The sequence below is a fragment of the Mytilus galloprovincialis genome, chromosome 2 (genome assembly GCF_965363235.1).
Source record: "Mytilus galloprovincialis chromosome 2, xbMytGall1.hap1.1, whole genome shotgun sequence".
Taxonomy (NCBI): Eukaryota; Metazoa; Mollusca; class Bivalvia; order Mytilida; family Mytilidae; genus Mytilus; species Mytilus galloprovincialis.
Genome location: NC_134839.1, coordinates 60,926,941 through 60,946,389, shown reverse-complemented (window position 1 = coordinate 60,946,389; position 19,449 = coordinate 60,926,941). Strand labels below are relative to the sequence as shown.

Sequence of the window (19,449 nt, the reverse complement as noted above, 5' to 3'; positions counted from 1 at the left end):
GAAAGTCGACGTCGTATGTGGGTCATTTTCAAAAAATGTATAATTGTCGGTACATCTATACTGAACTTATTTATTCTTATAAAGGAAATTGTCTTTTTTTTTTGTTTTTTTGTTTTTTTGTTTTTTTTTTAATATTAAAGAGATTTTTGGAGATATGAATCTATACATTTATGATATATCTATTTTAATGACTGAGATTAAAAATTATAACATTTATTTATTTAAGAATTTTGTGTAATTTACAGTTGTAATGTACTACATTTAATAGACAAATCACAACAACTTTAGATAGGAAACCGCGTTTCATTTGTTCTTATAAAAAGACATAAGGTAATTAGTGTTTGATAAGTTTATAAAAAACATAAAACATTAAAACATTTTCATTGTATGCACCAATCTTAAAAAGATTCATGAGAGACTTTTAAGACACAATATATACATATAAACACATTTTTACACATTTACATTTAAATAAAATACTGTTTCTTCTTAATAAAATATCGTTGCAGGTTTTGGCATCTATAGCAGCTACATTGTCGTTATTAAATAAAAATATAAATTTTTCACCATCTGATAATAGGTTAAAACGTTCATTTAAATGTATAGCTTCATGTATCATGATTTGTCTCAGATCTACATACATGTATAATGGGCATTTTTAAATGACATGAAGTTCATCTTCAATAATAGATCTACAGTTAAAACATGTCATCTCGTGGACTTCTTTTCTTTCATACTTTTCAGTTTCTATTTTTAGTGGAGCTATCCCACATCTAAATCTAGCAAAAGAACTCCTGTTTTTTATTGACAGAATAAACAATTTGTAAGTCATCAGTTTACTTTTCTCTGCATATGCAGTAACTCTTGTATATTTTTAAAATATTTTCTCGCACAATATCTGGACATCGGTGGGCATGCAACATTGCAAAACCACACGTTTACAAATGAAAATCAACACTCAGACTATAGTCATAAAGTAGGACAATAAATGAGCAAAAGACAAACCCGGGACACAGAAGTTCAAACAATAGACCATCAACTCTGAAAACTAAAAGTAAAAAAGAAACATGGATCACGAAAAACATGCAGGGGCGACACTAGAGGGTGAAGAGAACTTGCTTCTTGTTAGACACTTTCCGTAAAAACAATCTAACATGAGGCATTTGCCTCATTTGCCTCAATTTAGTTACGGCCCTGACTGGATTTTTTCTACGTGAATTTTGATAGATAGTCTTTTCCGTATATTTAATTATAAGTTTTATATTGGATCTGACATTCCCGCCAAAATGTTACAGAACAAAGGAAAGCATGCAAAACAAAGATACTCAAACTGGGGTGATCTGGTCACCCCTGTTAGAACAAAGGAGCTGTGATGTAATTGTAAAAGACTCATACCATAATTTGATGGATAGTTTTAGTAGGATCGTAATTTAGCTAAAATTAAACTTATTTGTCCGGAAAAAATGTATTTTATTTCGTTTGAAATAGGGTTTTTCCCGTTTGCTATTTGTAGTAATTATTATAGATGGGAACTAGTATAAATAGTTCGGATACTGGTTTTGTAACAGTATGTACTATTTATAAATTTGATGTTACTAAGTGCATAAGGCACGAGGAAAGTTTTGGCGGTTTTTATGGGTGGGGTTAAATGGTACTATATATATACAGTTTTGCATTTAAATGTAATAGTATCGAAGGTGCTCGCAGTTACGTCGAATTGAAGTTGGTCACATAGGTATATATGCAGTTGCTGCTGTGTTTATTGTACGTACAGGCGTTGGAGGTATTAGCCGAGGAAAAAGAAACGATGCGAAAGAGGAACAATGTTATACGTCATGTATTGATATATTGTTTCAATCGAAGAAAAATGTACAATAAAGTAAAATAAAATATTGTATCGCAAGAGAAAATAAGATGTTACTGCGAGCAACTAATCCTATATCTGTGTTTGTCTTGTTTATAGCCTATTAAATTTAGAGATTAAATACTTTAAATTCGGACGAGCAGGGCGAGGGAGAATTTAAGTGGAAATATCCAACGCCACATCGATAATTAAGTTTATACTTTGATTCGTATATTGGAAAGCAAGTGATCGCCAAACGCATCGTTCATTCGTGTTCCATTATTATGGTGGGAAAATATGTATAATTGGCCACAAGTTTTTAAAAACAATGGTCGTTTTAGGATGAATATTAAGATAAAATATATTCACATCGTACAGAAAATTCCAACTTTGTTATTTAATCCATTGCAAAACTTACACATATAATCCTTTATGGTCCAGTTCCAACAAATAGTCTGAAACAAACAATTTATCAAATTTAAATCTTCTATGGTTGTGTTGCTTAATTCTTTCATATGTATTAAATAATACTTGTAATAATGATAGATAATAAATATCATTATTCAACAAATGGTGTTTAAATAGTTTTACGTATTAATGGTTTTGATGTTCTTACAGGTACAACTTCAGATTAGTAGTGCCAAAAGCGAAACATATAGTTCAATGCGGGTTTTTTGTTGAGAACTTAGGCTGCACACCTACTCTTATTACTGTCATTACACTTCAATTGAACAATGGATGAAGAGATTCCTATTACCAATTTTGTCACGTTTGGATGAAAAAAAATAAAACTTGGGATGCGTTTGAAACGAAACTGAAACAATATCAAGACACAAATTTCATACAGCTATATATACAAACACAGCTCTAAAAAAAATTGATACATCAAAAGCAAAGTTTGCTAACTGCTAAGTTGTATACTAAAATCTGAGGTAAACTTAAAATCCGCAATGGACGGCAATGTGATCATATTGATAGACGACATGAAACTAAACCACATGCTTCCAACCAAAATATTGGATGAGAATATCAACATTGCTAGAGTAAAAAGTATTTCTCACCAGAACCATGGCAAACATTAAAGGTTGCCTTATCTTCTAAAAGGAATATCGCAAAATGGATTTGCACACTGCGACACAGACGTTCACAATGCGGCATCACTGGTGTGTGATGACTGCATGGAGTGGTTTCATCAAAAATGTGTCAGACTCTCAAAAATAAAATAAATGTCTTCAACTTTTATTATTTAGTACATTCGTACAGTGCTGTTTTTCGTGTAACAATAACGCTATGTAACCGTAGCCTCAATAGTTATTGTTACATTCGTAATTAATCAGGTCCTTACCCAGCCATGCATTCCGGCATTTAGTCTCCAATGTAACAATAATATTTTTATTATTGTTACATTTCCATGTAACCGTAGCCAGTGCCTATTTGGTAAATTTTGACGGAAGTTCTAGTCTATTACGATTCACCTTATCAATTGGATTTTAGTGAAACCACAATTATTATTTTTTCGACAAAACGAAACAAGAATATGAGATTACTTATTTTCTTCATAGATTCAAATTGTGTGCCTAAAACAATATATTTATTCACAATTAAGAATTTGATATAGAGTATTCTCATATTCGATTTAATATGCAGTTGACAAAAAATGATGAAACTTTTATTAGTGTTCGTTTTAATTATTTTTTAGTGAAATTTTAATTCACCTTGTAAACAATTTCCCGCGAAAACAAAAAAAAAAAAGGTAAGAAACGATTATGAAAATATTAATATAATAGAAAATGTTTAGAAAAATAGACTATTTGAAGGTTTGACGTTGTATGAAGTAACTGCAAATTTCTATTTGGTTTTTTTTTTTTTTTTTCATATTTCCTTTAAAAATACATTAAAGTTAAACACAAATGTGTGATTTTGTACAGACACGAAGACTCATCTCCCTGGAAATTTGGATTGGTAGAATTTTTAGTTTGATCGTTGACAGCTGTTATTGGCCCTTGTCCTTTGCGAAGCCCAAAATGGAGTTTGGAGGTACCAAAGACGAAATAAATTATGGAAGCAATTAGCCCCACAGGACGCAATTACGACTGGACACAATTACGAACGATTTCCAATGTTTGCCCTCTGAGATCATATTTATTTGTATTTATCAATAAATGTTTTTATAAATAAAAACCCTATTAAAATTCCCTTGTTTTCATGATAATACAATTTATGTGCACTTGGTGAATGTTGATGACGATGACAAAATCATTCTGAAAATATTATAAGAACGGCAATCTGGCCTGCAAGTTACATAAAACAAGATAAAGGTAAGTGCAAATTGCCTTCTATTGTTTAAAATATATAGAAAGAAAAATATCTCCTGATTCTGTTCATATGCGTGATGTATTTTATCCAATATCCAATGTTTGCCCTCTGAGATCATATTTATTTGTATTTATCAATAAGGCCAATTAAAATTAATTGATAGATTTTCATCCCCGCCCGCCCCTCTGAAATCGCCCGCCCCGAATTTTTTTATTTTATAAAATTTACGATTTCCGGATTTTGTTCATTCCCGTTACCGGTAACCGTTAAAATTTCGTTTCTTTCAATGCTTCCTGTTTCAAATTTCGGTTTTGTACCTCGAGTAAATCTAACCAAAATGATTTAAGTCGACCTTTCCGCTGCTCTATGATGACAACATCATCTTCCGAGAGTAAAGATTGATAACGAGAATGACATGAAATATTGGTGTTACGAGAAAAACGCTGTTTCCAAGACTGCAAATCGCGGTATGTCACAAATTTCTGTGATTAGAAGAAAACTGCGGACTTTTTTATTTATGCAATGACTTTGTCTCAGGAAATTTAAACTGTAAATGACACCCAAAGCACAAGATTCGTGGAAATCATTGATACAGAAAACATGACTGGATTATAGATATTGAAACACAAGCACGAACTTGTCAGATTTATGACCGTTTATTGAATTTAAAAAGTCGACTAACATACGCATTTTATTTATGCAAGCCCTTTGCCTTTACCCATGGCTGTCTTTTTATGTTGACAAACAGCAAATGTCCAAATACACCCAAAAAGACTCATTAAACAACAACTTTTTTTCATTATTAAGTTCATGTTTTACATGATAATTATATTTTCATCTTGTATATAAAGTACCAACCCTATTATTTTCAACACTCTCTGAGTTTTCATTTTATTCTGTACTCATAATAATTGTGTTGCATTCCAATGCATTTGCTTCATTTTATGGTAATACAAACCATTGTTTAGAAACTAAAATACATTTTGTGTAGGTACATGTAGTCTAACTGAAGAGAGTATTTCTCACACGTTTTTGTTGTTAAGTTTTTAAAGCCGCAATTACATATATTTATTGAAATATTATGTACGATTCCTCATACTTGTGTATACATGATATAAGCTTATTATTACACTTGCATATATGAAGAACTCATCACAAAAGGGTTTCATATGAAATAAAATTTAAAAAATAAAATCCTCCCACCGGCCCCATTATTTTCAAAAATTTGGATGAAAATCTACTAATTAATTTTAGTTGGCCTAAATGTTTTTATAAATAAAAACCCTATTAAAATTCCCTTGTTTTCATGATAATACAATTTATGTGCACTTGGTGAATGTTGATGACGATGACAAAATCATTCTGAAAATATTATAAGAATGGCAATCTGGCCTGCAAGTTACATAAAAAAAAATAAAGGTAAGTGCAAATTGCCTTCTATTGTTTAAAATATATAGAAAGAAAAATATCTCCTGATTCTGTTCATATGCGTGATGTATTTTATCTTGCCCTAATAACCCCACAATTGACGGTTTTTTAGACTCTTGTGACCATATTTATGGTCAAAAGAAAATATGTTAATTTTATTGAAAAGTGCAGAGAACTCCGAAAGAAATGTTGACCTATATAAAAAAATTCATAGATGAATGATAATAGATATAGGAAGATGTGGTGTGAGTGCCAATGAGACAACTCTCCATACAAATAACAATTTAAAAAGTAAACTATTATAGGTTAAAGTACGGCCTTCAACAGTACACCAACGAAATGGATAAACTTGAAGTTAGTGCTCCTTTAAAGGAGGAACTTACATAAAAACAAAAAAAATTAGAAATCTTTCCTTTACACATGTCCGACATTTCGTCTGCAACCACTGCTCAAGTAATTGAAAGTAAAAAACAAACTTGTGCATCTTATTTTCCTATGAAAATGTGTTTGAGATGAAGATTAATGTATGCTTTATTAATCTAGACTGTTGTCATTGATTTCTTCTGCAAGATATATCAATATAGTGCTGTTCGGAATTGCGTCCATATGCGACTCTCTTGACCCGTAAAACGAGGTCACGCAAATCTTAGTAAAGTATCCTAACGTGAATAAAAATTTATGTGGGATATGATGCAAAATGGAAAGCCTTCATACATCTTAAATTCTATGGTATAAACTATTCAAGAAAAGTAGTCTACCGTAATTGTGTCCGGTGAGGCTACTTTTATCTCAATAGACAATACTCCTAAACTCAGACATTGTTTCAGTTCATCTTGATAATTTTTGTTTTCCACAGTCGTTTGACACCTTCAATCTTGATTTTTTTCCAGGGAGTTGTTTGACACCTTCAATCTTAATAAATGATATTAAAAAGAAAGGCTATTTAATATTTGTTTGCTTTGACGTCTTGAATTTCTCAGTTGATAATACTGAAAAAGAAACCTATATCAAAGCCAAAGGCTGTGCCCTCTTGACTTAAGTCAGGACAAGTTCATTGATATTATTGTTCCCAGCTTGACCTGGAGATCAATCTTCTGAAATCTCTTCGGGTTGTCTGTTCTGGCCTGAGATGCCTTCTGGCCAGAGATGCCAAGTGGTTCTCTCCGAGTACTTTGGCTTCCTCCACCATAATAACAGACTTCCCAATGTCCTACACATTTACTACACACTCATTTTTTTGTGCAATATAGAGACGGAAAGCAGTGCCTATTCAAAACAGGAGATCACGGACAATTTGTTTGCACTCATTTTTCGCTTATTTTGTATTTGTCAGACATCGGTACCTGTATACACTTGTAGATAAATGGTTTTTCTACATTTTCGCGTGCCTTACTAGGATCAACGATCTTTCTATTTTCATTCTCATCAAGTTTGACAAAAGTTTGACATCTTGAACTATTCCAACCAATCAACGTTGATTTCCGGTAACTAGGATCTTCTACCTTCTTAGTAGAAGATCCTCTGTGGTCTTATAAAGCTGTGCCCTGCGGAGGACCTGGTTAATTATTGATACAGTACATAAATTTATACTTGCAATCATTCTTTAACAAGTCAATCTGTTGTTTGAAATTATTCATGTCATTTATCCTGCCCTTTCAATGATATTTATAATTTTACGACTTTCTAGGGTACAGTTGATTTTTAAACCCCTTAACAACTTACAATTTCACTATAAAAAATTGGAATAAAATATGCTATGTGCATTCAGTTAACTAAAGTAACTGGTTTATCTGTATATCACAAGGATTCATCTCTTTCTCTACTGTGATAAATTTTCTGCTAAATGAGTATAGATGTTAATTGTGAAAGCTTCTATATTTTCAGGTTCATAATGGTTATGCATGTAGAATTACAGGCTACATGTAGCTCTCTAGGATATATTGAAGGGAACAAGTACGTCAAGGAACCAGACTGCTTAGGTATGTTTTGTACTGCATTATGTTGTATGTGATTGTTAATTTTTAATTCCAATATATACATGAACATGATACATACAAAAAGATGTTAAAAGGGTCAAGTGTATGACATTAACCTTGACTTTGTTGTCACATGTATAAAGAAATAAGATGTGGTATGGTTGCCAATGAGAACTCTCCATGAGGACCAAATGACACAGAAATTTACAAATATAGATCACAAAACAGCCTTCAACAATTAGCAGATACTACTTTTTTTCAACTTTTGTAGTGAAGTATTCTTCAAATTTGTTTGAAAAGTATAAACATTTATGAAGAATTTTCCAATAAAAATTTCCTAATTTATATAAAAGACATTCAGGTTACCAGGTTTCATTACAAACAGTTTTGTCATTGAAAATTACAAGAAATTCAATCTATCTTACTTATGATAATGTTCTGGAAAATCGCACCTTATGTTTTGCTAGTCATTGCTATCAAACCTGGAAACATGTGTTAAAGCCTGTAACTTAATGTTTTGGTTGCTGCCTGCCAATGTTGTAAATCAGGCTCGAACACAATGTAGGAATGTCTCTTATTTCTTATATTGTAACATAAAGACTTTGTTACATGTCACTTGTATACTTAGGCATTTCTATAGATCAATAACAAATTATAACTAACATGTAATATTTTCTAACTGTATTCTGGACATTTTGGTGCCTTGACCAGGGTGTTGAAAATGGGTGACTAAATTGATAGATTTTTTTCTTTTTGCAGTCCCAGAATGTTGTAAATATGACACGAACACAACCGGGGAACGTTACTTATTACGACATTCATATATGTTTACAATTTACTGTATTAAGATAAATAAGGACCATTTTTTTCATTGTTTACCTTTTTGTCACACCTATATGGCCTTTTATAGCTATATATTATAGCTTACTATACAGTATTGTTTTTTTCACAATTGAAGGTTGTAGGGTGACCTTTTGTTGCTTTCATCCATGTCCTTTAATATGTCTCTAGTGGATAATTGTCTAATTGGCAATCATACATTTGTACATCATCTTCTTATATTTTTCTTCAATTATGTAAAACATACTTTCAGAGGCTATCAAGGACCTCATCAGATTTCTGAAACGTGAAGATGATTCATTTGAGATCCGTAGAGAGTTAGGAAATGCTCAGATTGTACAGAATGATTTACTTCATATCATTAAATGGTATTCACATGATGAAAAGCTGTTTGATGCTGTTATAAGGTGAGGAGCTCTACTGGTCAAGAACCAGTTATAGTGCCAGGGTGATCATTTAAATTTAGGGAAGGCAGTAGATCTAGATTATAAACAAGGCGACACTATATTACCAATGAGACATCATTCCAACAACAACAAAACATGGACAATGTCAACTATCATGGACTATGGTCTTTTAAGTTCAACTTTATGGAGCAATATCTAATTTTGGGTTACCTTTTATTTGTTTTATATCTCTAATGAGACTTTCTGTATCTACAAGAAAATTACACATTCTAAGAGTATTTAGTATCTACCAGTACAGTCTGGATAGAAATTTCTTACATTTTGTAATATCATATTAATATCACTACATTCTTTAACAATTGTTTAATAATAATAATAATAATAATAATTCTTTATTTAAATAAATGATAGCAGTTAAATGTATCTATATAACAATGTTTTTTTGTACATATTCTTGAAAATTTTAACATTGTCTTTCATTTCTTCTTTTTCAGACTTCTTGTAAACTTAACACAACCAGCTATTTTGTGTTTCAACAATACAGTTCCTACTGAGAAAACCATTAGGAATATTTACATAGAAATTGAATCCATTTTACAAAGCTACAAAGAGGTTTGTTTAACAGAGTTTTCAGTGGGAAACAAATTTCATTTCATTATTAGATGTATAAATAAAAGAAGAAGTGGTATGATTGCCAATGAGACAAATCTCCACAAGAGACCAAAATGACAGAAATTAAAAACTATAGGTCACTGTACGGCTATCAATCTCGAAAGTTTAAAAGACAATTCTGGAAGGAAAGTGTGTGATTTTTTGTGTGGTTGGGAGTACCAAATTTATGTCTGCAACTCTTCCTAAGCCCCTTATTAGAATTTCTTGAATTTTCTCAGAATCTTAATCGTGTAATGTTATTGAGTACCTATTTTTTTCTTTTTTTCAACATTATATTTTGGTGATTTATCAATCAGATCATCAACTGACATTGTTTTATTAACTACAACATGTACAAGACGTAATGTGCATTTTAATTTTATACAGTTTTGTATAGTGATGTTTTTTTTATACTTTGTAGGCTTTTGTTGATGAAGAATTGTTTAATGCTTTAACTCAGAAACTTGGAGATTTACTTAAACTGGTAAGTACTTAAAACTGAGAATGGAAATTGGGAATATGTCAAAGAGACAACAATGTGACCAAACAACCTAAGGCCACCAATGGGTCTCCAACCGTGAGAAAATCCTGAATCCAGAGGGGGGCTTCAGATGGCCCTAAATAATCATGTGTACTAGTTCAGTGAAACTGGACGTCATACTTAACTCCTAAACATACAAATGAACTTAAAATTAAAAAAACCAACCAAGACTAACAATCTCCAGAGGCTCATATGACATGATTTATTCATATTTGACTTTTAACCTGTGTGAATTTTCGTCTCTGTATGATTGTAATTTCATAACTTCTGGGTCCTTTTATTGTAAGAAAAACATAGAAAATATCCGATTGTTTATGGTTTTGCAAAAAAAATCCTGAATAGTGTTATCTAATTTGCCGATATATTCCTAATATATCTGATATTCTTTAACAAGATAAGATTAACATTAAACATAAAGGAGAGGGTTTGGTGTTTTGAAATAATATTACAAAGCCGATATATTTGTTTAGCTGATTAGGTGGAGTCTACTGTATAAATATACAGTTTTATATAAATTGCATGCTTTTTTTGTTAATTCTCAGCCCACCTGGCATGATGGTTAAGCCAGCTTTTCCCTTGGCGTTCATTGTCCATCTTTATCAGTTAACTTTTTAAAAAATCTTCACATCTGAACTTATTGGGCCAAATTTTAGCAAACACAGTCGACATGTTTTTTTTTTTTTAGGATTGGGAACACAGACAGGAAGAGGATCGTCTTCTTATTGAAAGAATTTTGATATTGATTAGAAATGTACTTCATGTTCCTCCTAATGAAGATAGAGAGCAGGTCAGTAGTTTGTATTGTCAGATTTTAAGAATTGTTAAATATGAATATGATACAAGACGCAGAGTAGACAATAATTAAATGATCTTTTGGGAAATAATTTCAATGTCAAAAACAGATCTGACTGTAAAAGGAAAGTTAGCAAACTAATAAAACATGAAATAGTGTTGGTACAACATGAATGTTCCGGACTGCAACCTTAAACCAGTAAACGCAAAAACAAAGGCATACTCATTTTGTAGGTTGATGTACAAAATTGTGTTCCAAATCTGTGATCATTACTAATGTGTTCTCTGTCTTGTAATGATTGCAGATCTGGAGCCAATTATCATGCCCCCACAGCAGCGGAGGAGACATAGTGTTATCCTTGTCTTTCCAGACATTTCAAAATTAGTGTCCATTCTCTAACTTAAGTTTGCCTTTACCAAATGTTTTGAAACATATACACACTGCTCATGATCATTAAGACAAAACACATAATAAGTTCTAATTTGGGCTGCATCACTTTTACCTTTCTTGAATTATATCCCTTCATAATGTTATATACACGCAGGGGCATTATCTTTGTCCCATGGACAAATTATCCATTTATTTGTTCTTAAAAGTATGATGCTATCATAAAGGTTAACCAATATTTTACAGTGTATATCCTTTATATTGTACCAGCACCACACATCTTGTTTCAGGATGGGGCTTACTATTCCCTGGATCAGAATTCTGTACATTAGAATATTCTATGTATAGGAAAACATGATTCATAGTCAGATTATGGATTTACATCATATATGTAACTAGAAAAATATATTATGGAATTAAATGCTCTTTTAATGGGGTACCCAACACTTTGAAAAGAATAGAGTTGGCTCTTTTGATTTTCTTAAAATTTTGATAAAACTTTTACCTGAACCTAATGACAGGAATATAAAAAGTTCAGCTAATTTCATGAGTTATCTCCCTTAGGTCTTTTGTACCCTCTCAAGCCATAGATTTTAAGTATTAACTTTATAATGAACTTTTATTATTTAGAGAACAGACGATGATGCTACAGTCCATGATCAGGTTATATGGGCAATACATTGTACAGGACTGGAAGATCTCTTGTTATATATAGCCAGTTCTGAAGATGAAAGGAATTTCTCCATGCATATTCTAGAAATTGTCTCATTAATGTTCAGGGAACAGGTAAATTGGTGACTTAGATTTAGATTTCTATTCTAACAATTTTCTACAAAAGTATAAAAGTATTAAGGATGAAATTGCTGTTAATGTATCTAAGACTAAAATCTAATTGTCTCTCAAATATTTAAATTAAATCAAAATCAAAGATTTATTTATTGTCGATACAAAGTAAACAAAGTAACACAAGCTTTTAAAATCAACTTTATAATAAATTACACACAAGCAAGTAACATGCAAACAAAACACACATATTAAGACAAACATAAATACATTACAGCAGGATATTAAAAGCACATACATGACATAAGCAAATAAAATAATACTGTTCATGTAGATAAAATATAAAATCATAGCTAGCTAATTTTAGTATTTATAAAAAAGGAAAAAAAGCAAAGCTAAGCTCAAATCCCAAAGCACCAATGGCACGCATTACATTGGCATGAGCGGTTATTCCAGGTCTGTATTAGATTGGAAAATTGAGTAAGAGAATTTTCCTGTCTTATGTGGTTTGGCAGCTCATTCCATAACTGTGCAGCACTGAAACAAAATGATTTTAACCCGTATTTTGTAGTTTTAACTCTGGGTATGTCAGCTGTATCCTTAGATCTAAAGTTATAAAGTTGAGTTTTGATATTTATTAGGTCATGAAGATAACTGGGACTTTTCTTGTGTACATTTTTAAATGTTTCAATTCCAATGGTTCTAAGTCTGCGAATTTTTAAAGATGGAAGTTTAGAAGTCAAAAATAAATTTTCATAGCTGCTTATATAGTCTTCACATATGAAGCAGAGAGCTCTTTCCTGTATTTTTTCAATTTTGTGTGTATTTTTTTCACTACAAAAATGCCAAATTACCGGACAATGAAAGAGTAGTAAGCTGTTAGATGTTCCAACCTGTTTAGATATTTGCCAATACATTTAAGATTGTTTAGTTGTTTAGAAGCTTTTTTACAAATTTGTGAGATATGTTTATCAAAATAGTTCAAAATCTATCATTACACCAAGGAGTTTAACATCTTCATCACATGAAATTTTATTGCCTTCTAAATAAAAAGTTAAATTATAATTTTTTGTCTTTTTCCCAATAACAATAACTTGGAACTTATCTTGATTTGCTTTCATTAAATTTTGTGAAAACCATTTTATCATTTTTTCACTGCCATTTTCAAGTGTTTTTACTAAATTATCTACATTATTGTCACAGTAAGACAGGGTATTATCATCTGCATTTAATTATTAATTGTACTGTCTTGAACACAGTAGAAAATATCATTAATAAAGACCTTAAACCTTTAAATTTAGAATTTAAAGAATAAATTGAATTAAACCAGATTTTTTTATGTCCCACCTCCGTTAGTAGAGGGGCATTATGTTTTCTGGTCTGTACGTCCGTTCATCCGTCTGTTTGTTCGTCCGTTCGTCCCGCTTCAGGTTTAAGTTTTTGGTCAAGGTAGTTTTTGATGAAGTTGAAGTCCAATCAACTTGAAACTTAGTACACATGTTCCTTATGATATGATCTTTCTAATTTTAATGCCAAATAAGTGTTTTGACCACAATTTCACGGTCCACTGAACATAGAAAATGATAGTGTGAGTGGGGCATCGGTGTACTGGGGACACATTCTTGTTTCTAAATATTTTTGGGGCATTATTAGATACCATTGTTGATCTGTCTTTTAGGTAATTTCTCATGATAACTTCCAGAATGTCTTTCAATAGCAAATCCACTTTTAATTTTCACACATATTTTTCTTGACAAACTGGATTTTTTTAAACACAATGCATATGTATTTAAGAAAAGGTCAATTTTGATGATTTCAAGTTAGAAGCCATCAATCATTATTTGACTAAAGAAGTAGGTTCAGTAAGACCCCTTTTCGGCCCCAAAATATAACAATTTTACAAAATTGCGAAAATGTAATCTTTTACCTATTTGTTGGAAAGTAGAATGCTTCTGCTACACAAATATGGGCTGTTTTTGTCAATACAATGCACAGTGCCAATGAAACAACTCTCCATCCAAGTCACAACTTGTAAAAGTAAACCTTTATAGGTCAAAGTACGGTCTTCAACACACAGCCTTGGCTCACACCAAACAGCAAGATTTCTAGGGCCCCAAAAATTACTAGTGTAAAACCATTCAAATGGGAAAAACAATGGTCTAATCTATATAAAAAATGAGAAATGAGTAACACTTATGAACCACATCAACAAACGACAACTACTGAACATCATCTATTACAAGATGAGTATTAAAATTCATGTCTCATCATGTAATACTGTCCTTAATAGGCAACTAATATTTGCTGTAGGCCAATATCTAATTAATTTGTCAAAGTCTAGATACTGAATGTTCTGCCTTCTGGTCAGAACGTTCATCAATTGTGTACCTCTTTTAATGTTGTTACTTCTTCTTATGCTTTTTTATTATAGAACCCAGAAATCTTAGCAAGTGCTGGTGTTCAGAGGTCAATGACTGAGAAAGAGAAAGATGAAAGGTAAATAAATATATATTACATGTATTACTCTGCAATCTTTTGATTTATATAGGTACTACTTTGCAGGTTAAAAATAAAAATAGTTTGTTTCAAAGATTCTTAAATAAACACCAGACTTTGAATAGTTATATACTGAACAAAATAAATAAAAACTGTAGAAAGTAATATAAAATGCTTCAATATTCATCTTAAAAGGTTGTGTGCTGGTGCTCAGAGTTGGTGGTATAAAGTTTAGACGGCAAATGATGTGTCATCACCAATTCTAATGCATTTTCGTTTTGAATGATAATTTGCATTGGACAAATACTTTGAAGGGTTAGATTCTACGTTATACCAGGTTGAATTAAGGAAAGCCACCATTGTGAATTATGAAAAAAATAAACAAAAAAGTAAATTTTAGTGCCACAAAATCTTCTTTTTGTCAGCATTTAAGCAATTCAGAAGCTTACCAAGAGTTTAAATGTGTCTAGAGTTTTTATTTGACATAGGGAGTGCACTTATGACGTCAAATTGTTAAGATCCCAAGGAAGATGTAATAGTTTGGACGCACTTTTTCATTTATGTAATAATGGTAAAAAAAGAAGATGTGGTATGATTGCAAATGAGACAACTCTCCTCAAGAGACCAAAATGACACAGAAGTTAACAACTGTAGTTCACTGTATGGCTTTTAACAATGAGCAAAGCCCATTCAACATATAGTCAGCTATAAAAGGCCCTGAAATGACAATACTTATATGTGGCATTAGAACGGAGATAACTGTATTGTATTTAAAGTCTGACCTTCGTAATAGAGATTTTATTGTCGCAAATTGAGTTTCCCTAGTGACATGTGGCTGAGCTAGATAAACAGATATTTTTTACCGTAAAATCAAGTTTTATGATGGCCTAGCTAAAGTAAAACACAGTTATATCCATTCTAATTTCACATTAAAATGAATTCCATTTTAGTAAATATTTAGGCGTAAAAAAAGGCATAAATAAAAAAAATCCCAAAACTAGTTGTGTCCTTAATAATTCAACTTGACTTCTACTACCGTATAGTGGGTTATTTTCGCGGGGTGTAAATTTTCACTTATTTTCTCGGAAAGAACAAAATCGCCAAAATAAATTCAGCCAATTTAAAAGTGCACATGCAAAGGTATGATACAAATATTGAATCCGCCAAAATAATAACTGCCAAAATATTTTGTATACCTTATTCAATGAAAATCACTAAATTTTACACCTGGGAAAATAACCCGCTATACGGTATATAAAGTCCATATTTCAATATTCAGTCAAAAAATTACACAAACTTTGCAGGTGTACAAAAACAGATCTTGGCTGTATTTTAAAATTAGATATATTTGTAACTGGGTTAAAAATTTTATTGAATTCATGTCAATGACTTTGAAACTAGTTAAGATTACAACTGTTCTGATTGATACTTGTTTGACTATTATGGTATGAATGAATTTGACCTATTCATTTTGATAAAAATAAAGAAGTAGATATGTTTTGATTTAATTTAGATACAACAATATTTATGAACTTTTACTCATATATATTTTAGAGAGTTGGAGATGGTTAGAGAGCAGGAAAAATTGCAAAAACTAGCAAATGTGAAGAGATTTAGTACAAGGTAGAAATTATATGTGACTTATAATTTTCAATATATGTTTACTAAAACTTTAAAAAAAAACTATTGTAATTGTAACTTTTAAATCAAGGTTGTGTTCAAATAAAACAGAACAAAAATTATCTTTTACTATTGATGGTTGACGGAATTTTTTTTTTTACTCTGGGCTAAAAATAAAATATTGTTTGTTTCCACTCCCACCACCGACCCAGTAGAATGGCCGCGACTCGAAAAATTTTATTGGCCATTCTTATCCAAATTTTTTTTGCTATGTTGGTTTTTGGTGATATCTTTCCGATGCTGTAGTAAACGTGCGTTGGTTTTTTATCATACCTTTCTGATGCTGTAATCATCAAGTGTTTTAAATCAAGGCATTTTTGCATTGAAGCGTCTATATGATTTGGAATCAAGGAAAACAAACTGCCTTGCTACATGATTTGTGTTGTGTATGGGTGATATTTGAAAATAAAAAATCTGAAGCATCTTTCAACCCACTGAGTGCACCTTGATTGGCTTTGTCTTTTACCTCTGTTCCTGTTTAAAGAATAAAATCTTTGATTAAAAATGGTCTAAATCGTGCTTTGAGATCAATCTACTTTGTCTTCGACTTTGAACAGGTTGGACACAAGTCAGAAAATGTTGGATACATGAATTTCCTGCTTTCACCTCTTGTGTAAACAAGACCAGTTTAAATGTGTATTTATTTTTCAATTTATGGCATGAAATTTAAAAAAGGGCACGTTTTACGTTATAACTGCATCAGTTGAATTTGTAAATACTTAAAGTATTCTAGGATTAACAAAATATATAAGTGAAGCCTTGTTTTTAGCTCACCTGGCCCACAGGGCCAAGTGAGCTATTTCCATCACTTTGCGTCAGTCGTCCGTCGTCTTTAACTTTTATATACAAAATTCTTCTCCTCTGAAACTATTGGGCCAAATTAAACCAAACTTGGCCACAATCATCATTGGGGTATCTAGTTTAAAAAATATGTCCGGTGATCCGGCCACCAACCAAGGTCCGGTGATCCGGCCAACCAACCAAGATGGCTGCCATGGCTAAAATAGAACATAGGGGTAAAATGCAGTTTTTGGCTTATAACTCAAAAACCAAAGCATTTAGAGCAAATCTGACAAGGTAAAATTGTTTATCAGGTCAAGATCTATCTGCCCTGAAATTTTCAGATGAATCTGACAACCCGTTGTTGGGTTGCTGCCCCTAAAATGGTAATTTTAAGGAAATTTTACTGTTATTGGTTATTATCTTGAATATTATTATAGATAGAGATAAACTGTAAACAGCAATAATGTTCAGCAAAGTAAGATTTACAAATAAGTCACCATGACCAAAATGGTCAGTTGACCCCTATAGGAGTTATTGCCCTTTATAGTCAATTTTTAAGCATTTTTCGTAAATCTTAGTAATCTTTTACAAAAATCTTTTCCTCTGAAACTACTGGGCCAAATTAAACCAATCTTGGCCATAATAATCATTGGGGTATCTAGTTTTAAAAATGTGTCCGGTAACTCGGCCAAAACAAAGATGACCACCATGGCTAAAAATAGAACATAGGGGTAAAATGCAGTTTTTGGCTTATAACTCAAAAACCAAAGCATTTAGAGCAAATCTGATCGAGTAAAATTGTTTATCAGGTCAAGATCTATCAGCCCTGAAATTTTCAGATGAATCGGACAACCTGTTGTTAGGTTGCTGCCCCTGAATTGGTAATTTTAAGGAAATTTTGCTGTTTTTGGTTATTACCTTGAATACTATAATAGATTGAGATAAACTGTAAACAGCAATAATGTTCAGCAAAGTAAGACCTAAAAATAAGTCAACACGACCAAAATGGTCAATTGACCCCCTAAGGAGTTATTGCCCTTCATAGTCGATTTTTAACAATTTTCATAAAATTTGTAGATTTTCACAAACATTTTCCACTGAAACTACTGAGCCAAGTTCATTATAGATAGAGATAATTGTAAGCAGCAAGAATGTTAAGTAAAGTAAAATCTAAAAACACATCACCATTACCAAAACACAATTTTGTCATGAATCCATCTGTGTCCTTTGTTGACCAAGGTGAGCGACACAGGCTCTAAAGAGCCTCTAGTTTCTAGAACTCGAAAAAACACAAATCTTTGGTAAGGAATTATTTGACCAACCTGCATTATCCAGGTGCAACTGGACATAACTGAATTATGTTGACTTCTATTGAAAATTTTTATTCATTAAATTTTAATTCCCAAGTCATTAACATATCTTTTTGTCATCTCATAATTGATGATCAAGGTATGAATTGGTGAACACAGGAATTGTTTTGTTGTGAGTTATGCATCAAATTAGACTTGAAATAAGCTTGATTTTTAACTAATTAAACACCTGCTTTCATTACACATTGTTATCACATGAAGGATGTGTGCTTTTGTAAATTTCATACCATAACATGAATAGGAAAAAGGAGGTCCCTGTATACTGTTTTTAACATCAGAAAACTGGGGTATACACTGAATACAGGGAATACCCCACTTTTCTTGACTTATCTTACCTGTTGAATTTTGTAAAAATTCAATATAGAAAAATTATATCAAGAAATAAAATAAAATAATTTGCCTACCTACCTACCCATACCCTGATAACCTCAGTCGGGAAGGGGAAAGAAAGATATTTTTAATGTTGGCCCTGTTATTTCTGACTTTAAGACTTTGCTCATTTCATTTGCTGATTTTAATTGGATCAGATTGCCTGAATAGTTAGATATTCTGTTCATGAATAGTCTGCGTAAGACTTTTTTTTTGGCATATCATGTACTACAATAAGGAACAGAAACCTGTTCACAAAATTTAAGGATATGTATAGGATACATTGTATAACATCAGCCAATTTGCAATCAAGAGGTGAGAAATTTCATGAAATAGAACCTTCTTCAATAAATACAAAAAACAAATTTAAAATCTTAAAAACAATCTTCATCATGTTTCAAATTATTTTATAGACATTCTCGATTTGGTGGAACCTTTGTTGTACACAACATGAAGTCTATTAGTGACAGGGAAGTTATTTATCACAAACCACTGAAAGATGTAAATGAAATGACATTTGACAGCACTAAAAAACCAAAGAAGAAACCTAAAAATAGACAACCAATTAAAGGACAGGAGGTTAGCAGAAGATCAACATTGAGTATACGTCTTGGATTGAAGGAGTTTTGTGCACAGTTTCTAGACAATTGCTACAACCCTTTGATGTATGCAGTTAAGGTAACCATTATAACTTTTTTCTGTGAATACAGATGTTATATATATATATATATATATATATATATACACAACTCGTCTAAACATCAACCCAACAATGTTAGATCTGTA

The 19,449-nt window shown here is 31.6% G+C and overlaps 1 protein-coding gene across 2 annotated transcripts in view; it reads left to right on the top strand.

Moving 5' to 3' along the window:
- The first annotated feature begins 3,554 nt into the window (after positions 1-3,554).
- LOC143064025 (protein timeless homolog) overlaps positions 3,555-19,449 on the top strand; it is a 54,391-nt gene continuing 38,496 nt past the window's right edge. For both annotated transcript variants that reach the window (XM_076236521.1, XM_076236522.1), the window contains exons 1-10: positions 3,555-3,592; positions 7,471-7,566; positions 8,657-8,810; positions 9,305-9,422; positions 9,883-9,945; positions 10,688-10,789; positions 11,813-11,968; positions 14,397-14,461; positions 16,016-16,084; positions 19,077-19,341. In XM_076236521.1, the coding sequence (XP_076092636.1) occupies positions 7,479-7,566; positions 8,657-8,810; positions 9,305-9,422; positions 9,883-9,945; positions 10,688-10,789; positions 11,813-11,968; positions 14,397-14,461; positions 16,016-16,084; positions 19,077-19,341 (1,080 nt within the window). In that variant the 5' untranslated portion in view covers positions 3,555-3,592; positions 7,471-7,478. The remainder of the gene's footprint in view (positions 3,593-7,470; positions 7,567-8,656; positions 8,811-9,304; positions 9,423-9,882; positions 9,946-10,687; positions 10,790-11,812; positions 11,969-14,396; positions 14,462-16,015; positions 16,085-19,076; positions 19,342-19,449) is intronic.